Here is a 21,694-nt window from a genome sequence, read left to right as displayed (position 1 = left end):
GAGATCTCTCCACAGCCCAGTAGCTGTGGTCTTGCTATCACAGGGAAGGGCGGTGACGTCACCCGCTCTGGTACGCCGGCTCTTACACAGTGCCTGTCGGCCGTAAGCGTTACAATATATTATATACTGTATTATCATGTACTGTATGATAATACTGTACATGATATCCTCTCTCCCCGAGGATATCAGAGAGTCACCTTCTCTAAACTCCTTCAAATCCAGACTCAAAACCTTCTTTAGAAGAGCCTTTACTCAGCTTGTTCCATTCTTTACCCCTCTGCTCCTACTATACTTAGTACCACCATCCACAGTCTCCTCTGTATATTATAATTGTGTTTTATCTTGTGTATTCTTTTTATTTATTGTTGTTGTCATTCTGTAAAGCGCTTTGAGAAGCCACCTTTAAAAGCGCTATATAAAATAAAGTTTATTATTATTATTTTTAAGTTCTTTAATTTTTGGGTATCGTTGATGATGAAGATGTCAGGTAAATCAATTAAATTATTATTTTTATTGTAATAAGAAGATGGTTTCCCCTCACTGGCTTTGACCCCCTGTCTTTCAGTTAAGAGCTGCCAGCTGCCTTTGATATGGATGCTCTCTGTGCCACAGGGTCAAACTGGGGCCTTTCTCAACCCAGAGATCTTATATTCCTTTTCAGAAAATCAAACGCATACAAAAAGAGTGACACAACTCCAGATTCTGACTTCAATATTTTATTTGAACTTCTAGAGCGAAACAAACAGTGAAAAATGTCCTAGACTACACAAACACACACCAGTTACCAGAAAAGCTCTAGTGACGGCCGGAGGCTGAGACTAACATGCGAGGCTACTGAGCTGCTGGGTGGCTTGACAGGATCTGCAGACACACTGGGGCCGAGGGGAAGGCGGCTCTTCCCCTCTTCTCCCAGGACAGCGGCTGCGCGGGGAGGCCCTGAGCCTGGCCGGGCCCGGCTCATCATGACGCGGCGCCCGTACACTGACTCCTGCGGACACTGTAGGAGGCTGGCGAGTTGTCGTGGGTCACCGTGCACACGTACTCCTCCTTGGCCTCCCACTTGGCCTTGCTCAGCTTCAGGGAGCTGCTGCGGCTGAACTTCCCGTCCCTCCCCTCCTCGGCGCTGGTCAGGACCCCGCTGGTCACTTTGGAGCCATCCACCGTCCACTCCACACTGGCCCCCTCGGGGGAGTAGCCGCTGAGCAGGCAGAGCAGCGTGGCCGAGTTGGCGGACAGCTCACTGGGGGACGGGGGGAACAGCGACACTGTAGGCTTCACGCTGGCGCCGGCTAGGAGAGAGCATGACAGAGCAGGGCAGAGAGTCAGGACTGGTATCCAGCTGGAGACTGAGCCTCACTAACTTTGCACCAACACACAAACCGCTTTGGGACTCCTAGAAACACCACATGCACTTCTAAACAAAGATCAGGCTTTCTTCTACTCCTGTATCTGTAGTTTTAAAACTCAATAATTAACATCAATACATATTTTTTTTAAGTTACACATATTATAAACGGGAGCGCTTTCAAAGAAGCCCCTTGACATCCTCAGATCAATGTGCTACAAGTATCCTAGTGAGCAGGACAGGTCTGTGGTTGTTTGGAGCCTTTCTGAGGTTCTGATGACCTGTCACTGGAATCGTGGCACCTGAGTTCTCTGCACCAGCTGTCCTGGACCAGCCTGGACTCCAAGCTGTGCCCCGAGCAGCCTGTTCACATCTGATACAGAGAGGACAGGTCTGCAGAGTTGGCCAGCCCAGTTTCCAATGAGTTCACTGACACTTAGACAGAGCCACCAAGTGAACTAACACCCCATTCTACCTGCTGCTGAAATTCAGAATCAACAAATAGTGATTATTTTAGGAGGATTGTCTGCATGAAAGACTTGAAATAAGGCAATGCAGAATCTTCTCAATTTAAAGACAACATGTATTAATATATGTGCAACACATATCACTTCACAGGATCTTATTAAACATTACACTGTAAGTGTCAGTTCTCAGCGCTGTAAATTAAACTTCAGCTGTGGAGGTAATTGTTAGCTGAGACTGAAAAAAGCACAGGGTGATGCTGGTCTGGACTCAATTAGTGCTTGAATAATTTTCATTTGTTACAGCTTGCAACAAGAATTGTGTAAACATAACATACTTGCAATGTATATGCACTTTAAGATTATTTTTGAACTTTCTATATAACTTGAAGTTTAATACTATCATTAGGCATTACTAAAAAAAAACAACTGCGCTGGGTCTGTCATCTGTGTTCCACTTCATGCTTTACTGAGCAGCACAGCAGAGGAAAATGTGTCTGAAGAAACAGCTGCAACAAAACCTGAAGATTTAAGTTCAAATACTTTCCCAAGGTTCATGAAATAATTTCAAAGGTTTTGATCCTGTGCTGATCTGTATATTAGAAGTCATCAATTTCTATATTTATTAAAATAATTTATAAAAGACTTACCTGCAGTTTGTCCATGATTAAGTTTTCAAAAATATGAATATACAGGTTTTATACTATTTATATTAATACTAATATCAACATCATTATTAATTACTACTATAGCAAAGATGATTAATCAACTGAAAGTAATTTAATTTAATATTGAAAATAATGATGATGATTTGTAAATTCCAACTGTATTCTGGTCTTACTAGAAGTAGTAGATATTAAATTTTGATAATTTTAAATCATGTCTCTGTCTAAGGAGAAAACAACAGTATCTTTAGAAAACCATACTTCTCAACCGGGGTGAATTTTAAAATGCCAGTTAACCTCACCCTCAACAGTGACAGCAGTCTCTTGTTCGTTCTGTTCTGTTGCCTACAGATCAGTATTGAAAAATAGCTTTACTTCTGAAGAAGCTCAAAACTGTCCAGTTATTCCTTTTAAACATATTTAAAAACCACTTCAGAGCCTAAAGATGTTTTGCTTTTCTCTGTTAAGCAAATACAATAAAAGAAAAAGAAACACAATTGTCTTCGCCATTCTTGTCTGAACGTGAACTGCAGTGATTAGACTCACTACAGTCTTTATGTCAAATCTGTCTGGCAATAGGAATTCAATAGAGTTAGAAGCAGCAGTACTAGTGGAGTTTTGTCAGTTTGTTTTTAGCCTGCATTGAAAATTAAAGTTTGTAAGTGAAGTGCCTGACCTTGACTTACTTTTAGCAACCTGGTACAAAATACAAGGATAAGAAAACAATAAAACAGATTCCAGTCACTGACACTATGAGTGGAAATATTCTTACCTGTTTAAACATCATTAAAAAGTATTTTTGAATTGATGACCACAATTAAGAGAAGAAAAGCTGGGGTTTATTTAGAGTTCAGAAGACTGGAGCAAACTGTTCCCTGAAGAACAAGACTTTGAAAGCCAACCTGAACACAGCACACGGCTGATAGTGATTATTACAGCTGAACATGTCACATAGGACACTGATTCATAAAGTAAACAGGATCTAAAGAATAATGTAAAAGCACAGTCTGGCTCCAGGAGAAATGAAAGATTCTATACTGCTGAAATGTAAAAATTCCAGGACTTCCAAGTCTGCTGAGTTGAGAGAAAGAATCAGAGAAAGAAAATTCACTTACATTTCACCACCACCTTGGTTCCTTGCCCGAAAGTGCGCCACAGTGTTTTATTACCATAGAGAGGCTGTACAAAAACCCCCAGAGAGAGCACCCAGCTCTCCAGTGCACTGTCTGCTCTATGATCACTTGGAATCTTAAACTTTAGCATCTCAAGGTAGTTAATGGTGATATTACTGTGCTGCAGTTCAGATGAGTTTAAAATACCTCTTTTATAAATGAACATGCTGAGTTTAAGTCTTCACCTTTTTTGTCACTATAATTAAGAGCATTAATTAAACTATACATTCAGATCTCTTAACAAAGAAAGTTTGTGTGAAAGCTTCCTTTCCCTGTGGAAGAATCAGCATTAATTTCATGAACCAGCCCAAAACACTGGGTCCCCCAAGACCGTTGAGGATCATGAGAGAGGAAAATGCCGCAGAAGAAGCTCGACTGAAGCAGCTTCTGTCCTGTCAAGATTTCCCTCCTCAATCATAAATATTCTATACTGTACATCAGTTAAGAATGACCAAGATCAGGAGGCACAAAGCACACAGGATCACAGTTAAAATATCATAAAAACATTTAAAAAGACAAGAAAAGTCTGCTGAGTTGAGAGAAAGAAGAGAAGTCACTTACATTTCACCACCACCTTGGTTCCTTGTCCGAAAGTGAGCCACAGTGTTTTATTACCATAGAGAGGCTGTACAAAAACCTCCAGAGAGAGCACCCAGCTCTCCAGTGCACTGCCTGCTCTACAGTATGTAATCACTATAATTTAATACCTTTCTTTTTGTTAATGGTGATATTACTGTGCTGCAGTTAAGATGAGTTTAAAATACCTCTTTTAGAAATGAACATGCTGAGTTTGAGTTTTTCCTCTTTTATTTCTCTCATTAAGTGCCCAAAACAACTCTCAAACTCTACATTTAGATCTTTTTACAAAGAGGGTTAGTGTGTGAAAGCTTATTTTCCCTGTGAAAGAATCAGCATTAATTTCATGAACCAGCCCAGAAGACTGGGTCACCCAAGATCGTTGAGGATCATGAGAGAGGAAAATGCCACAGAAGAAGCTCGATTGAAGCAGCTTCTGTCCTGTCAAGATTTCCCTCCTCAACCATAAATATTCTGTTCTGTACATCAGTTAAGAATGACCAAGTTTAGGAGGCACAAAGCACACAGGATCACAGTTAAAACATCACAAAAACATTTGAGCAGACAAACAAACCTGCAGAGTTGAATAAAAGAAGAGAAGTCACTTGCATTTGACCACCACCTTGGTGCCTTGTCCGAAAGTGTACTACAGTGCTTCACTGCCATAGAGACGCTGTACAAAAACCTCCTGCTGCTGCAGAGAGCAGACCCTGCTCTTCAATACACTGCCTACTGCCAATAATGCTTTTCTTTAAGCTTTGCAATTATAATATGTTATTTGTCTTTATCACATTTTTAAGTGCACTTTATTTTCAAGGACAAACATGAGGCCTATCACTATCCTATGGATTCAAGTATGCATGAAGTGCAGAACACTTACAGAGAGACTTTCATACCTTTCTGTTTCACAGTTAAATGTTATCCTCATTTTTAAAAAGACATCATACATGTTAAATGTAGCAAATGACAATGAAAATAGAACAAAGTATTATTCAATTGATGACCACTTTTAAGAGAAGAAGTTGGGGTTTATTTAGAGCAGAAGACTGGAGCAAACATCACTTTGAAAGCCAGCCTGCTGTTGCATTCAAGCCAAATGTTACTAAACAAGGAAATCCTGCCTGATCCTGATACCTGAATGTAAACTGTAAATTAAAGGTATCTGGGTATATGTATAAATCAAGGTTGTTTAATTTGTCTTTGCTGACAGAAACATTTGTAATGTAAGTTCTGTGCAGCACAGTATATCCACCAGATGCACTGCTGAAGTTTTAGTAGATTGTATAACACCTGAAGGTCATTTCTGATCACAGACTATTCTTGACTCACATGTGACTTATGTACACTTAACATACCTTCATCCCTTTCCTGAGGATTGTGATGAAATGTATTCCAAGATGAATCCACAGTCCTATAAAAATAATAATTATCCAGAATGTTTTTAAAAAACATCCAAAGACCCCACATTACAAATGTGAAACATTGATTTCAGTTCCATGTCAAAGTCAGTAAAGAATGCAGTTTCCAGCCAATGTACTGTAAGTTATTTCCATGAAATACAGTCAAGAATGGACTTTGGACCAAGGAGTTTCAGGACCATTTAGTCATTATTTGTAAATCCTTCAGGATTCTAAAGCAAAAGGTCGCTCCATGATTTATGGAATGTCTCCAGCATTCTTGTTGTTCTCTTAGAAACAATTTTAGCCCAGTGTCTGCTCCTGTCTTGTGTGCTGCTCACTCTGTCCAGCATGGATTGGACAGAAGCCATGTGTCAAAGACTCATTTTATTTGACACAAAGACCAAATCAAGCTGGATCTCCAAGACTCCGTGATGATGTCTCTCTTTGTATTTATCCAATGATGTGTCCCACTTCCAAAGTCAATGAGTCAGGAAATGGCCTTTAATTCCTCATCCAGGATAAACAAAGAATTCATGAGTATCCTCTTCTAGGACACAAGAGACAACATTGCTCTTGGCAAGTGATAAATATCCTTGATCCTAATGATGACTTCAGTAATAAAAGAAACTGCTGGTTGGATTATCAATATGATCCATAATCCATTAAAACTCTTTCAAAAGATTTCTCCTCCATGTCATGGTCAGTGTCTTTCTGCATTTCATTCAGATCTTGCCTTGATGCTGCCTGTTTTTGGAGGAGAGATTGTAAAAGGCTTGCTCTTCCATTGTGTGCATACTGTGTAGTGATGTACAGCATGATGTGGTGAAAAACTTTATTATTTCTCACATGGAAACTAATTATTATTTAGTTTATTTATTATTTATTATAAAAAACTCAGTGTTACAAAAAAAACAAAGAATGTGAAAAATCTAGATAGATTTCACAATTATATAGCAAAGCTGATGTTTGCTGCTCTAAAAATATTGTCTGGCACCTCTTTTACTGCAATTTTGTTAAGACAGGTGTGTGTATTTTTCAGGGTATCTGTGAATATTGCGACGTTTTATTCATTCAGGTGCTTGTAATGTCCTCATACAAAAGGAACAAAACAGTGCTCAGAACCATTGAGTCAGATTGCAAATTGGGGTATAGTCTGGGGTCAATGCACACTGAAGAACATCAGACACAATCAAATTTCAAAAACACATATAATTCTTTAAAACTGGCTAAAGGAAGAGCTTTTAGCATGTACATGTAAATGACAGATTCCTGATCTATAGTACTATCTACTGATCTACTGATCTACTAGATCTACTGATCTACTATCCCAAGAGGTTAGTGATCCACTAACCTAAAATGATTTGCATTAATAGGTAGTAGCCCGTATTTGACAGCAACTAATTTTTAATTTGCTGCTCGGAGGGTCAGTCTTCAATCTTGGATGAGCCGAGTGTGAGTGTGTATCATAGCCAACTTTACCACAGGGCACACACACAAGGGAATATCAGCAGGGAATAACACCCAAGAAGGTTTCTGGAGTGTTCAGTGAAAATTTGGCTTCACCGTCCTGGTCCTTTTGGCCAGAGGACGGGGAGGCAGGGACCCCCTGCAGAGTGAGGAGTGACCAAGGGGCAGCTGCAGAGGTAGAGATGGTGTGGAGGAGGGATGTTAAAAGATGTATGAGAGGGAGATAAGGGGATCACATACAGTATTTATAATGTTTTAGGTGAGGAAGTGACGTCAGAGGTGATTTTGAATTACTGACAGCTGAGTCTGATTGAACTTGGCTCTTGTCATCCCTCCTGAACTTTCGTTCTAAACTCCATTCATTGGCACACTGTGTAAAAATGATCCCCAGCAGTAGATGAATGGTGACCCTGTTTGTCTTGAAGAATAAATCATAAGTAACTCTGTCAGGTTAGCTACAGGAGTCTAATATGAGACAAAATGTTTGTCAATAATACTCAGAACATTGATGCTCATGATCCAAAAACTCTTTATTACTCTGATTGTTGTGTCACTAGCAGCAACAGACCATTTCCACACGCAGAGGTGAATAGAGCTCTGAGAGGAGTCTAACACAAGCAGCTCACTGGCTCAAGGCGACGGGCCACACAGGCGAGGGGGTGAGACCTAAGTCCAGGTTTGTGGTTCAGGTGCTCTCGCAAAACCTCTCAGTACAGAGGTCAGGAAGATGCACAGCAGCTTCATGGCAACGTTTGGGACAAACTTCCCCCCCAAGGGGAGCGGCCTGTACATTATTTCCCTCCTGAGTCTTTCCTGCTTCCAAACCAGTAGAAAATGAAACATCAATCTCCCCAGCTCTGCCACATAACAGTGTGGAATTGGGAAGGTGGGAGCCAGAAAATTCAAGATAGGCAAGAGCTTGACTTTAATCACCAGCACCTTCCCTGTCAGGGAGAGGTTACAGTCTTTCTGTTGCATGAGTTTCCATTTTGGATTGGTAGTTTGTTCTGCCAATTCGCAGTTTCCAACCCGTCTCCAAAATATCTCCTCAGGATCTTAATCTCTCACATTTTCAGCTTCTTCTAGTTCCCATAAAAAAATCTCACTCTTGGGTTTAATTTTTGCAGAGGAAGCCAAAGAGAAGCAATCACAACATTCAAAGCCCTGCTGACTGACCCTGCTTTACTACCACCTCCTACTCTCTGTCACACAGTTGCTCACCACCAAACCACTAGAGTCCAGTCTGTGGGGGGACTCATGGTTCTGCTGCTGACAGGGTTACAGATGGCTACCCAGTGAGGAATCTAACTAGGAAGATCAACTACAGGGAAGAAACAACCACACAAAGGCAACATATGTGCATACAGCAGCACTAAGTCCTTTTCCAGCAGCCCATCTAGGGCACAAGCTGCACAATTCATGTCTTGTCACTGCCTGCAGTAGAACATCAGGGCCACTAATATATGTACAGTATATATGTCACTATATACATATATGAGTTTACATACACAGATTGCTCTATAAAGCACTACAGTATATCTTCTGTACCTATCATCTAATAATTTAAATTATTTTAGTGAAGAGTTGTGTCAGTGAAAATAAAGTGGTGTGAAGTTTCATACGCAGCTGTACAAAACCTGCACAAAACTGCTCTTTCCCAGCCCTCCACTGCCAATGTCTTCCTTTCAGTTCTTCTTTCTTATTCATACTTAATTTTCTTTCTCTGCTATTAGACAAGAAACTGTATTGATGTGCAGTATTGAAATAATTATTACTAAGACTTGCTGTACATCTCTGATGTCTCCAGCGCCACAACAGACATACCTGATAATATGCAACCAATATGCATGTGGTTGTGTTCTTGCATCACACATCCTTTTGAATCCATCCATCATCAGAAAGTCTCTTATTCCTGGTCCAGAGTCTAATCTGGAGGTCTACGCGCAAGGAGGGACAGCAGCTAGGATGCCAGTCCATCCCAGTGCACTTTGATACCAGCAGACAGGGGCAATAACTTGCAGAGATCGATTATTCTGGCAATCAGGGCTCAGGAGGCGGGAAGAACTGGAGGACAAATCCTGCTTGATCAGAGCGAGAACATCCAGACTCCTCACAGAAGGCCTCCCAGGACCAGAGAGCTGTAAGGACAAATTTGCAATATAGTCAGATATATATTATACTTTTAAAATAAAGAAAAATGAAAGCCAACTCTCATCGAAAATATCCTTAAAATTTCCAGAAAGATATGATATAAATTATACAATATTCATTTAATATGATATGCTGAACATGCCTCTTCATAATAGACACACTTTATACGATCATTTTGCATTGTCACCTACATACTGTATGTTAGTTCATTTCACATTTCAACAAAAAGTGAGAAAGAATCAATCACATTCAGTGCCAACATGGTATATCACAGATAAATTACTCAACACTGCTGCTGATTAGTTAAATTAGATTTGAAACTGTAAGTTTAATTCATTCTGTTTTTCTTTCGCCAGAACCACAGAACAAAGGCAGAATAACAATCACAGAACGGCAGTAAAGAGACACAGAAGAAGAGTGTGATTGCAATCACAGAGCAGCAGACTGACAGTCAGTTTCAGGGCAGCAGCAGAGAGAGAAACCACACAGCCAGATAGTCGCTGCCTTCACCTGCCTCCCCTCACAGCCCGGAACTGAAACCCTGCTCATCTCCCCCAGCTCTGCCTCTCAGGCTGCCTCGTGCTACACTGGGGGAACTGCATGAGCTTAACAGAGCATTACATTCCAGCACCTTTCATCCTCCCAGACTTTCACTTTTAACACCCGCAGCCTGATCTTGTGTTAGAGGGCAATCCACCCCATTTACACAGGGGCTCCCTTTCAGCAGGTGTGTGAGGCAGCCAGGAGGAGACACGAAACACCTGGCTTCTGCACAAAAGCCCTAACATCTGTGATGAATGAGAGACAGAGAAATGGAGATTCTTCCTGACCAAGCATCACAAACAAATGCTTTCAGTTTCAGATTTTTCTCGGGTGAAAGTAAATTAAAAAGGAGCTGCCACACAGTCATTAAAATCCATCAGGTTATAAAAAACCCTTTAACCCCATGGGATTGTGGGTCTATAACCAGCTATCCAGTCATGGTGTTGAAGCTGATCCCAACTGGGTGATGTCCAGCATACAGTTGTAGTGGCAAGGCTTATTAAAATACAGGAATTTGCTGCTCCCTTGCCAGTCTCTCTGTCTCTCATTTCAGTAGTGCTGGATACAGAAAGGACATTCCATTTGGTTCACATTTAAGGTGTTTTTCTATCTGATAAAGTGTCCTGATAAGGAACAACTCCCAAAGCTGAGATTCTCCAGCAACCCTAATAAATGGTCATCTCTGGCGCCTGACTGTGTTGGAGATTCCAAGGGAGAGTCTCATCCCAAGGTTTACAACCCTAAGGTCAGAGTGCATTGTTACTCATCCTCAGCCAATCAGGAACTGGTAGGGCAGGTTAACCCCACGTGAGTCTTGGATGACCACAGAACTTTCAACCAATGAACGACCATAGTTCCTCCATGTAAAACAAGCAGCACAGGGCTTCCTCCAGGCACCTCCTGGACATTCTCGACTCAGCTCCTCCTGGACATCCTCAGACTCAGCTCAGACAATCATGTAACGGCCAGTCCGAGTGCCAGGACTTTCCTTTGTTCTAAGAGTCGAGAACGGAGGTTGTCAGCGTGTAACCAAAGGATCCACCCGAGGTTAGCCCAGCAGTAAGCCTCATAAACCCACCATGAAAGCTCACCTGATCAACAAGTGAACTACAGTCGGAACTGTGGACAACTGAATATCAGTATTCAGAACTAGCGCTATATCAGGAACGAACTGGTCTTCTTCCTGTCTAAAGAGTGTGAACTGCTTGGACCCGCAGTCACTTTTCTCTTGTGCACAAACTCTGCTAGTTTCAGCCAACACTAACTAGCCTGTCTTCAGAGAGCATCAACAACGCACCGCCACAGAAATCTCTCCCTCCTTCTCCCACGTTGCACGCCGAACCAGCACTGCTTGATTGGACACAGCAACAAGCCTGCCACTGCTTCTTTGTGCCTGCAGGAGATCTGAATCCACACAGATCAGATGAGTATTCAACATTCTGCATTACAGCTCGAGAATTCAATTGTTACCTCAACCTGAGTTGATATCAATTTAATTCCTAAGAGTGATGTACTTGCTTTTGTGTATCTAAAGTTGTAATCCAAGTTCATTTCCGAAACAGTCTAAATGAATGGTATACTGAATGTATGTCCCTCCTGGTTTTTAACTGTGATTGAATATATACCTTTTGTATTCTGCTAACCCTCATAATAAGATCTGTTATGTTTATATGCATATTTTATGTATTAATAAATGTATTCTTGTGTATAAGTATCTGTGTGTGCATTGTTGAGTATCCTGCTGGGTTGGTCTTGTAATAGCCATCAAAGAATAATTTTGTGACTTACTGCTACAATTAATAATTGTCCAAGTAAATGCACAAAACCCCTACATTTACTGGTGCCTCGTGAGAGGATGCCTAAACAGTCTAGGAAATAACTTGACAGTTTCATCAAAGGATGTCAGGGGCTGCTCTCAGGTCAGCCACAGGTCACAGCTCAAATGGAATTTCCTGGGTCATGGTTGATTGGTAGACCTGCAGGATGTTGGTAACCACAGTCCAGGGTTGTGGGAAACAAGCGAGGGTCGTAACTGGGGAGGCATTGTAGTCAAGAACAAGGGCTGATCAGGAGACAGAGTGAGGTTCAGTCAAGTTAAAAGCCAGGTGTGAAGCTAAGAGACACACAGAGAACAGAGCTGAGGGGAGATCTGGGAACATAGTCTGGAGACAAAGCAGGAGGTCAAAGCACAGCATTTTGACAAGGCATGAAAGCAAAGTGGACCTTGAGAATAAGCATGGAGATGGATCTCGAGGGGTTCGGTGTCGAACGCAATAACAGAGCTCCAGGCTCTCTCAGGTCAGGTTATTTATACTGAAGAACACCTGGAATGGGCTGATTAATCCCGGTCATTGTTATGGGCCATCATAGTATGTGCACACAGAGAGAGGGACCTGAAGCTCAGTTATGAGTGAGTAAGGGGCTGAAGAGTGATGTGATTTGAAAGCCAATGACCTAGGGTTAGGGCTGGCACCCTCCTCTGGAGGGGCGGAGGTGAAAAAGGCATGAATGACACCAGCACTCCTCTCCTGCTCCAAGAAAGGCAAATCTTCTAGGAAAGCTTTCTCCCATAGTTAGTGTTGCTGTGGAAGCTGGGGAAGTCAGGTATGACAAACATGTTCAAATGATGTGCAGAACTCTGATAGCTGGCGTAAGACATTGTTTTTCCTGTTCTTTAACTCTTTTATTACTGAGCTATGTATAAACAGCCCAGAACACACCAGATATCAGGCTGTGGACTATCAGTCATGGAGCACACAGGGGAGCAGGTGATCATGGGAACTGAGATCCTGTGAGTTGAGTGCAGACAAAGCAAAGGGAGCAGAGAGAGTGCATGGGGCCCTGGTCATCCGCATACCTGGCAACCTAGAAGAGAGGGTTCGAGACACTGCAGAGTCTTTCGATACATCTTCTGAGAGTTCTCTCTTTCATTTCCTCTTTTTGTTTCCTATCTGAAAGCCAAAAACAGACCAAACAGAAGAAAAAATGGGGATCCAAGCATTCAAAAGAAGAGAAAAGAGAAACACATTTTCTCTCTAAGAGAAAAGAGAAAGGGGAAAAAACTCTTCTTCTGTTCTCTGTTAGAGATGCCATGTTGCTGAGGTAGGACTCAGAGGGAAATCCAGGACGACAAGCAACTGAGTCTGGGAGCCTGCAAGCACACACTGGGAAGCCTGCGGGGTACTGGGACTGGAGAAGCAGGGAACGTGCACTCTGGGAAAGGGGAAAAGGCAGCTTGATGACTGGAGAGCCCGGGGAACCAGAGAGAGGTGCTGGTGAACTCAATCCGGAGTCACAAGTGATGGTTGCAACTGGGGAGGCAGTGTAGCCAAGCACAAGGGGCTGACTGGGAGACAGTGCGAGGTTCAGTCCAAGGACAAAGCCAGGGTAGAAGCTGAGAGACACAAAGACAACAAAGCTGAGGGGAGATCTTGGAACACAGTCTGGAGACAAAGCAGGAGGTCAAAACACAGCAGGCTGACATGGCAAGTGTTAAAGAAAGGTAGTGTGGACCCTATGCAGAATACTGAACGATATCCAATGAGGTTGTCGAGTGAGCAAGCTGAGGTCAGTAAGCCGTAGGTAGTCGAGCCGGGAAGAAGCACCAAAATAGAAGCGGAGCCGAAAACTGTGAGGAAGCCGAGAATCAGAACCAGAACACAGTAGAAAGCCAAAAACCGAAACCAGGAGACGTAGTCGAGAGACGAACCAGGATCAGGAAGCCAATATCCAAAAAAGAGAGTCACAGAGATTTAGAAAGAGCAGCTCTAGCCAGGATAAACCCAATACTGAGCAGGGAGATGTGAGTAAAGCAGTTTTAAATAGTCAGAGGTTAATTGACTAATTATTAACAGTACTGGAATGCGAGGTGGAACAACGAGTCCTCCGGGGACGTGGCGTAACAGCAAGAAAGCAAAGCGGAACTCGGGAATAAACACAGAGACGAAGCTCCAGGGGCTCAGTGTCAAAAACACCCTGTGCTCTGTCAGGCCTGAATATTTACACTTAAGAGCACCTGGAATGGGTGGGTTTATAAACTAACCCCAGGTGCTCAGGGTCTCCAGGTGATTCGATTCTGATGTAGTCGTGAAGGGAGACAGTCACTAATGACATCACTGGCTGCTCATTTGTATCTCCTAAGTAATTAAATTTTAAAAAAATCTGGTGGGGAGTGGTAATTCCAAAACAGACAGTATTATCCATAAAACAATATTTTTCTATCCTCAGGAGAGACCAAGAGCTTGACACAAGCCAGCTTCACGCTAGATACACTAGACACTCTTAGTGTAGAGAAGACAGACAGTAAATCACTCATTTAAAAACTAGATGCAGTGTTCATACACAAGCTCAGTCATCTCACTCCTCTTCAACATTAAAGAGATGTTTATTGCATGTGCTCTCTTCCTTAACTAATCCCCTTAGTTGCTGCCTCAGTGATACATATTGGGATGTATGAAAATGAGAGAGCCAATATGTTTACCTGCAAACAGCAGAGAGATGGGTAGGTGGTTTTCCTCAATGCATGAGTCTTTTCTCAGAAGATCTCACTTGACCTCATTAACAAAACACACCTTAAAGCAGCAATGAAAGCACTTCAGTCATATACAAGAATACTGTGTTCAGAAGTCAGCAATAATATGGAATGCGAGGTGGAATGACAAGTCCGGGGGCATGGAGTAACAGCAAGAAAGCAAAGCGGGGCTCGGGAATAAACACATAGACGAAGCTCCAGGGGCTCAGTGTCAAAAACTCCCCAACGCTCTGTCAGGCCCGAATGTTTTCACTGAAGAGCACCTGGAATGGGTGGGTTTATAAACTAACCCCAAGCACTCAGAGTCTCCAGGTGATTCGATTCTGATGTAGTCGTGAAGGGAGACAGTCACTGATAACATCACTGGCTGCTTGTTTGTAACTCCAAGTTACAAACATTTTTTTAAAAATCTGGTGGGGAATGGTAATTCCAAAACAGATAGTATCATCCATAAAAAAATATCCCAAGGAGAGACCAAGACTTGACACAAGCCAGCTTCACATTAGATATACTAGATATTCTTAGTGTAGAGAAGACAAGCAGTAAATAACTCTAAAACTATCAGCAGTGTTCATACTGTATACAGGCTTGGTCCTCTCTTGCTCCTCTTGTTTATTGTTTATTTATTGTAATATTCCTTAAGTAATCTCCTTAGTTGCTGTCTCAGTGACACATATTAAGATGTATGAAAATGAAAGAGGCACAATGTTTACCTGCAAACAGCAGAGAGATGTGTAGGCAGTTTTCCTCAATGCATGAGTCTTTTCTCAGAAGAAGATCACATTTGACCTCATTAACGAAACACACCTTAAGGCACCAATGAAAGCACTTCACTCATATGCAAGAATGCTGTGTTCAGAAGTCAGCAATAATCCCACTTTTCCTCAGTGTAAACCGGGGGCCAGAATGACTTTTTTCTTGAAAAAAAAATCTAGAATGTAGAATACAATAGCGTACTCCGTGGAGTGTAGAAAAGGAAACATATTTTTTTTCACAGTGTTATATATTCCTGTTTGATCTTGCAGGTCTGTTGTGATTTCTTCCCACATTGTCCTCCAGACACAAGGAGCAAAGAACCCAAAGTCTGGTCTAGAGTCGTGATCAGGGTTCAGTATTTGCACCGTGGGGTTACAGAGCTCTGAACTGCCATTGGGATACACATGCAGCAGCTGACATTAGATGAGTATGTGCCTTCTCCCCATCTTCTGTTGCTCTCTCTACTGTACAGAGACTTTTGGGTAAATATACTGGCTGTAAGGTAGGAAGAAACAAATTAAAATGGTGGTCCAGTTTTGAGCATTAATTTGTAAAGTTGTTTACCAGGAGTCAACGGCAGCTAAACATGTCAAGAGGGTAGGGTTTTGCTGCTGGGTTGAGTGCTGTCATACTGCTGACAGTAATAATCTCCTGCATCTTCAGCCTGGACTCCAGTGATTTTGAAGGTGAAGACAGTTCCAGATCTGCTGCCACCGAAACGAGTGGAAACCCCATCGAATTTCTCATCCCCAGCTTTAATCAGCAGTCTGCGACTGTGCCCAGGCTTGAGCTGGTACCAGGTTAAACTCCAGCTAATGCCCTGACTTGCGCTGCACTGGAGACTGACATCCTGCCCAGGAGACACTGAGACTATGGCTGGAGTAAGAGTCATTGTGATCTGACCCTCAGTCCCTGCAGAAACAACACAAACAATCTGTATTAGACAGCACTAGATACTATAGTTATACATTTTACGTGAAAATATAAAACCTGATAAGGTATTTTTCTGACTCACCAACAGAGTAGAATAAAATGATCCAGGCAACTGAAACAACCGACACCATAGCTGATGCTTTCTAGTGATTTGAACAAACGTCGTCAGAATTGTAACAAGCCTTCAGATTTAACGGCTGTCTGATCCCTTTTATGCAAAGCAGGAAGACAAGGTCTAATCAGTTTGCATATGGGACGTTCTTTTGAATAATGTCAGCAAGCTGTGTCTTGAATCAGGAATTCAATGAATCTGTATTTTATCTGTCTGTTCTGCCTCAGCGCATCATCCTACTGTTTTAAGGAAAGCCCAGCTCTGAATTTTGAGATTGTGCCATACAGTAGCTGGTAAATGGACTCCTTAGCTACTGTACCCCTACTGTACATCTGAATTTTAATTGTGGAAGATACATACATTCGGAAACTAACACAAGAACATGAGAAAGGCAGATGAGTGGTGGGCTTTGAGCCTATTTAGGCAGTTTGTTGCTAGAAGTTAAATGGTCTTTTTTTTCCTGGTGCTTATAATTGTATCTACAGTATATATCACCTAAACTATGTTCTTCACCTGACAGAGTCATTAAATCAAAGGAAAAACTAATTGATAAAAGACAATCAGAATAAAGGCACTTTTAAATCCAAAGGAAGAAAAAGGGTATATAGTACTGTCCAGTGCATCAATTCTTGATGTGTCAGAGATGACTGCTTTACTTGGAAGATTGAGATCAAAGTGGATTTTTTTGCTGTATCAGTGTAGTTTTCTTTGGGTTAGGAGGGGCATATAAACATGAGAGAAGACAAATGATAAAAAGGTGCTCCACATAATTGACTCAGGTCGAAGAAGTTCACTGACATTGATAGAGATGTCCCTGTACTCTCTAATTACATTTATGAGATAAAATCCTGGATGTCTCAAAGGTCTTTTCATTTCAACCATGACAAGACTGAAGTTATGCTTCTCCACACCTTCCATCAACTATGATTAACATGTGTCTTTTCCAGAATTGATTACTGCAATGTCCTACTCTTTGGAGTATCTAATATGTCCAGAATTCAGCAGCCAGAATCCCGAGGCTGCGTACAAGTGATGACGTTACTTCTGTCCTGGAGTCCTTGCACTGGCTTCCTGTCAACTTCAAAGTCCTCATGCTCACATATAAGGCTCTACGTAACCTGGCATCTCAGAACCTGTCTGAGTTACTATCCTCCTACTCCCCACCTTGCAGCCTTCTTTCCTCTGACTCTGGGCTCCTGTCTGTCACCCAAGCTTGTCTACACTCTGTGGGTGACAACGCCCTTCTCCTGTTGTGCCCCAAGGCATATCAGACAGTCACCTCTTTCAAATCCAGACTCAAAATCTTCTTCTTCAGAGAGGCTTTTACAGATTTGGAGTCTGTGTCTGCTCCTGGCATCCTCTCCTGCATGTCTAATCCCTTATGTTTTTACATGCTAATCTTGTTGTCTCCTATCTCTTTTACTTTGTTTTCTTCTCTTTTCCTGTAAAGCACTCTGAGAAGGAAGCTAAAAGGCATTATATAAAATAAATATTATTGTTAATTATTAAAGAATTGATGATTCTGAGGGAGCTGGTTGATCCAGGAGCGTAAATACAGGGAAGAGCAAAGGAAGAGTCAGTTTAAAGAGAAAGAGACAAGAGGGAGAGAAGAAGAGACTTCCTCCTCATCATCATCCATATCCCTGCTGTTCCTCTAAAGCTGAACCATGGGGGACACCCTGTTTCTCATTGTGTCTTGGAATCAGATTCTATAATATACAATATTACTTTTAATTATATATAATATGTATAATTCATACTGTATAATTTAGTTCCCATTCTCTTGTGTGAATTCATGTTTTAGGAAGGAAGATCTAGTCTTTGAGACTTTTTTGGGGGTGCAGGTTGTAGGACTCGGGAACTCACTGTTTGTAAATAGCTACCTTTAGTTGTAGTAATTGGTGTGTATAATATAATTGTCTTATTTTTTCTTAATATATATCTGTTTGCTCCTGTGCCATCAGATCTATTGTCAGATATGTGTTGGAGATTTAATAAAATACAGTTTGCATGATGCTCAGAAAACCCCCTAATTTCTGGAGAGAAATAGTTTTTATTATTTGCTTTTGTAAGATAAGAGGAAGAGAAGCAAAAAGATCATCATCTCCATCAGTAATTTCCCTGTTCTTTCTCTAAAACTGAGCTGCAGGATAGATCCTGTGTCTACTCAGGAAACTGGAGAGAATCCATCCGGGAGTTACAGATGGCTGGGCCAGTGGAGAGAAGACTTCAGGACGGGCTGGCGAGAGAGTGTCCGCAAAGAGGTGAGTCTCCACTGGATTGGTGTGTGTTAGAAGTGAAGGAAAAAAGAAAGTCATCTTTCAGAAGGGAGTGAAGCAGGTGCCTTACAGCTCTACGAGCTCAATGTCAGAGCACCGATCCAGGGAGAAATCAGCCTTAAACAGCCGGCTCAATTGGAAGACTGGTCGGTAGATTGTCTGCCTATTTGGAAGGCAGCTGGTCTGACAGAAATGCAGCCAGACCTTATTCACACGGGGCTGGTAGGAGGCTCAGGTCTTTGGTCTCTCCTGGCAACCGTGGGAGGTGAGCAGTTTCGTCTTTCCTTGATATTGTCATGTTATTTTTCCCCTTTTTATTTAAAGTGCTCTGTTTATTCTTTTGTCAAATATTCAGTATTATTATACACCTCTGAAACTGGCTCAAAAGACCTCTTCCTCTTTGAGTAAAGAGGGCACAGTATGTCTCCTCATTGTTGTAGACATTCTCTGCATTTGAAGATGAGATTTTGTTTCTTTCCTGTGATTCATTATAGTCCTTGGAATGGAAAGTGCTACATACTGTAAATGCAATACAATGCATTATTGGAAATCCTTCTTCTTCTTTTCTTCATTTTTGAAATTGGAATGAGAGAAAAATTGGCTTGACCCCATCGCTTTGATCAGTTACGTTTGAAGGTGGTGGAGCGACACCTTGAAAGAGCATCAGTATTGTCTGGGGAGAGCTTTGCCCTTGATTGAGAATGTGCCTCTGTAACTAAGGGGACTGCTTCAATACTGTTTGTTCTACTTCTTTTCATGTCCCTCTGAGGTAAAAGGGTCAATGTTACCCTCAGAAGTGAGATAGATTTTCTGAAGCAGTTTGTCTCATTCTTTTACTCCTCGACAGGCTACTTTAATTCAACTGCTTTCGTTGATGGAGCAGTGGCACTGTGGCTAAGGATCTGTGGCTGTGGCTAGAAGGTTGCTGGTTCAAATCCTGTGGTTGGCAAAGAAGTTCTACTCCATTAAGCCCCTGAGCAAGGCCCTTAACCCCAACTACTCTAGGGGTACTATATAAATGGCTGACCTTGTGCTCTGACCCCAAGCTTCTCTCTCCCTGTCTGTGTGTCTCATGGAGAGCAAGCTGGGGTATGTGAAAAGACAATTTCCCAATGCAGGAAATTGTATATGGCCAATAAAGTGATCTCTCTTATCTTATTTCCCTAGCAAGCAAGAGATCTGCATTACACAAGAAGTGAAGGGTCAAACCTTACCTTTCACTGCACTGAAATTTCTTTTTTTGGGTGATTATTAATTACCTGTTTTTACAGATATTAATTAATTAATACTCATACCAAACACTAAGCAGCTGGCATTCTTTGACAGAAGATAACAGCAACAGCCTCCTATCCCTATCAATCCCTACAGTCCTTCAGGACTCAAATCTCATGTGAGATTGAGTAGCTGCTTTGCATACCTGTGCCACCTCACTGCTCCAAACACAGTGTCTCTGACACACGCAGGACAATGATGCCACTGCTTCTACTGCTGGGGACACTAGGTTTTTTTTTGCTAAAAAGGAATATTTATTTTAAAATAACTATCTTCTGTTCTATGAATTAGATTATATTTATAATATTATGCAAATTCATGCAAGAAAAAAAGGTTAATGAAAATAATACACAATGTATTTCCGAGGTTATCAGTACTGCTTATTAATATTCACAATACATAAGCATTTTTAATTTAATCTTTTATATCATTTTGCTTTCAGAGCTCCTATTCAAAGGCCCTTGATCAATATTTCTACCTGCAGTTCCATCTGTTCTTCCAGTATGCTCTGTCTCTCAGCTGTAGAGCCCGCAGCTCTGTTACCAGTGATACAGGTAGTATCAGTTTCCTGAACTGGTACCTGCAGGAATCCAGCTGAAGATGCAGTAGAGTACTGTCTGGGTACTGTCAGCAGCTCATGTGGACAACACAGTCATATAGATCTGTGCAAGTCTCCCTATAAATCTACTCTTTATAACTTACATAAACAGGAGCCACTGTTATTGACTCTACAGTAACTGTGAGGTCATTTACTCTATAAAGAACTGACATACTGTATAAATCTGCAGTACTGTACATTCAGTCCTATAGTATGATGTTAGTTATATAGTTAGTTTAGTTTTTAATTAGAGTATTATGTTTAGTTAAAAATTTTCAAGGTCACAAATTTCTAAAAAAAGAATAGTACTGAGTAGTAATGTTAATGTTTCTTTATTAGCCCTATACAATTTCTTGCATTAGGAATTCATCTTTTTGCATACCCCAGAAGCTTGGAGCCAGAGTGCACGGTCAGCCATTGTACGGCACCCCTGGAGCAGTTGGGGTTAAGGGCTTTGCTCAGGGGCCCAACAGAGTAGGATTCCTCTGCCGGCTGCAGGATTTGAACCGGCAACCTTCCAGCCACAGGTGCTGATCCTTAGCCACAGAGCCACCGCTCCACCCTATTAATTAAAATGTATATTAAAATGATTAAAAATCATTTATCAGTATACATTTGTCTATGATGTATAAACCTCAGCTCTCTACAGTGCAACTATAGCAGCGCTGCCATTGCTTTCATTCTCAGTCCCCTGTAGTTCCTGTTTATGAATCACAGCAGCTCCTGTTCAGCTGAGGGAGGTTTTTGTACAGACGTGTGTCACTGTGTGAAAGGGTAGCTGTAGCCCTGCTGACAGTAATAATCTCCTGCATCTTCAGCCTGGACTCCAGTGATGGTCATACTGTAGTCCAGTCCAGATCCACTGCCACTGAAACGCTCTGGAATCCCAGTCTGACGGGTAGTTGCCCAATAAATGAGGAGTTTAGCAGCTTCTCCATGTTTCTGTTGGTACCAGCTAAGGTAGTTATAGCTCCCAGTAATTGAGCTACTGGCTTTACAGTGGATTGTGACACTTCCTCCAGAGAGGACAGAGAGAGCTGGAGGAGTCTGAGTCATCACAATCTGCCCAGAAGATTCTGTAACAAAAAAAGAGTAAAACAGGCAGGAGTGTTAAATCAATAGCAGTGGTGGATTGATATAGAAAAGCAAGTGAAATGGAAAATATAAGACAAATTGATGAGTTCAGTATTATAAACAATAAACAGTACTCACCCTGAGTCCAGATGAGGAGTGTGCAGATGAAGATGGTGATGAAAGTCATTTTTGCTGTGGGTTCTGTTGCCATGAAGGGCAGCTTTCAGTCATGAAGTGTTAAACTCACAGGGCTATAAACACTCCCAGAGCACTGAAGCATGTGCTGCCAATGCAAAGTGTCTCTTTTATGCAAATTCTGTTCCATGGGATATGTACAGTTTTTGGTTAGAGCTATG

General features: G+C 41.7%; 1 long non-coding RNA gene and 1 gene segment (V, D, J or C); both read right to left on the bottom strand.

Annotated features, from left to right (window-relative positions):
- Positions 1–700: 700 nt before the first annotated feature.
- LOC148646948 (Ig kappa chain V-III region MOPC 321-like) lies at positions 701–21,613 on the bottom strand. The segment is given in 4 exon segments: positions 701–1,289; positions 4,208–4,266; positions 21,046–21,340; positions 21,477–21,613. Coding segments are annotated over 4 exon segments (756 nt in total).
- Positions 7,602–15,685, bottom strand: LOC148646949 (uncharacterized). The gene is made up of 4 exons (XR_015927671.1): positions 15,028–15,685; positions 14,264–14,354; positions 12,641–12,734; positions 7,602–9,227 (listed from the first exon to the last, which is right to left on the bottom strand). It is a non-coding gene; the product is annotated as an uncharacterized LOC148646949 (long non-coding RNA).
- Positions 21,614–21,694: the final 81 nt, after the last annotated feature.

The sequence above is a fragment of the Lepisosteus platostomus genome, chromosome 16 (genome assembly GCF_059453375.1).
Source record: "Lepisosteus platostomus isolate fLepPlt1 chromosome 16, fLepPlt1.hap1, whole genome shotgun sequence".
Classification (NCBI taxonomy): Eukaryota; Metazoa; Chordata; class Actinopteri; order Semionotiformes; family Lepisosteidae; genus Lepisosteus; species Lepisosteus platostomus.
This window is presented reverse-complemented; position numbering and strand designations above follow the sequence as displayed.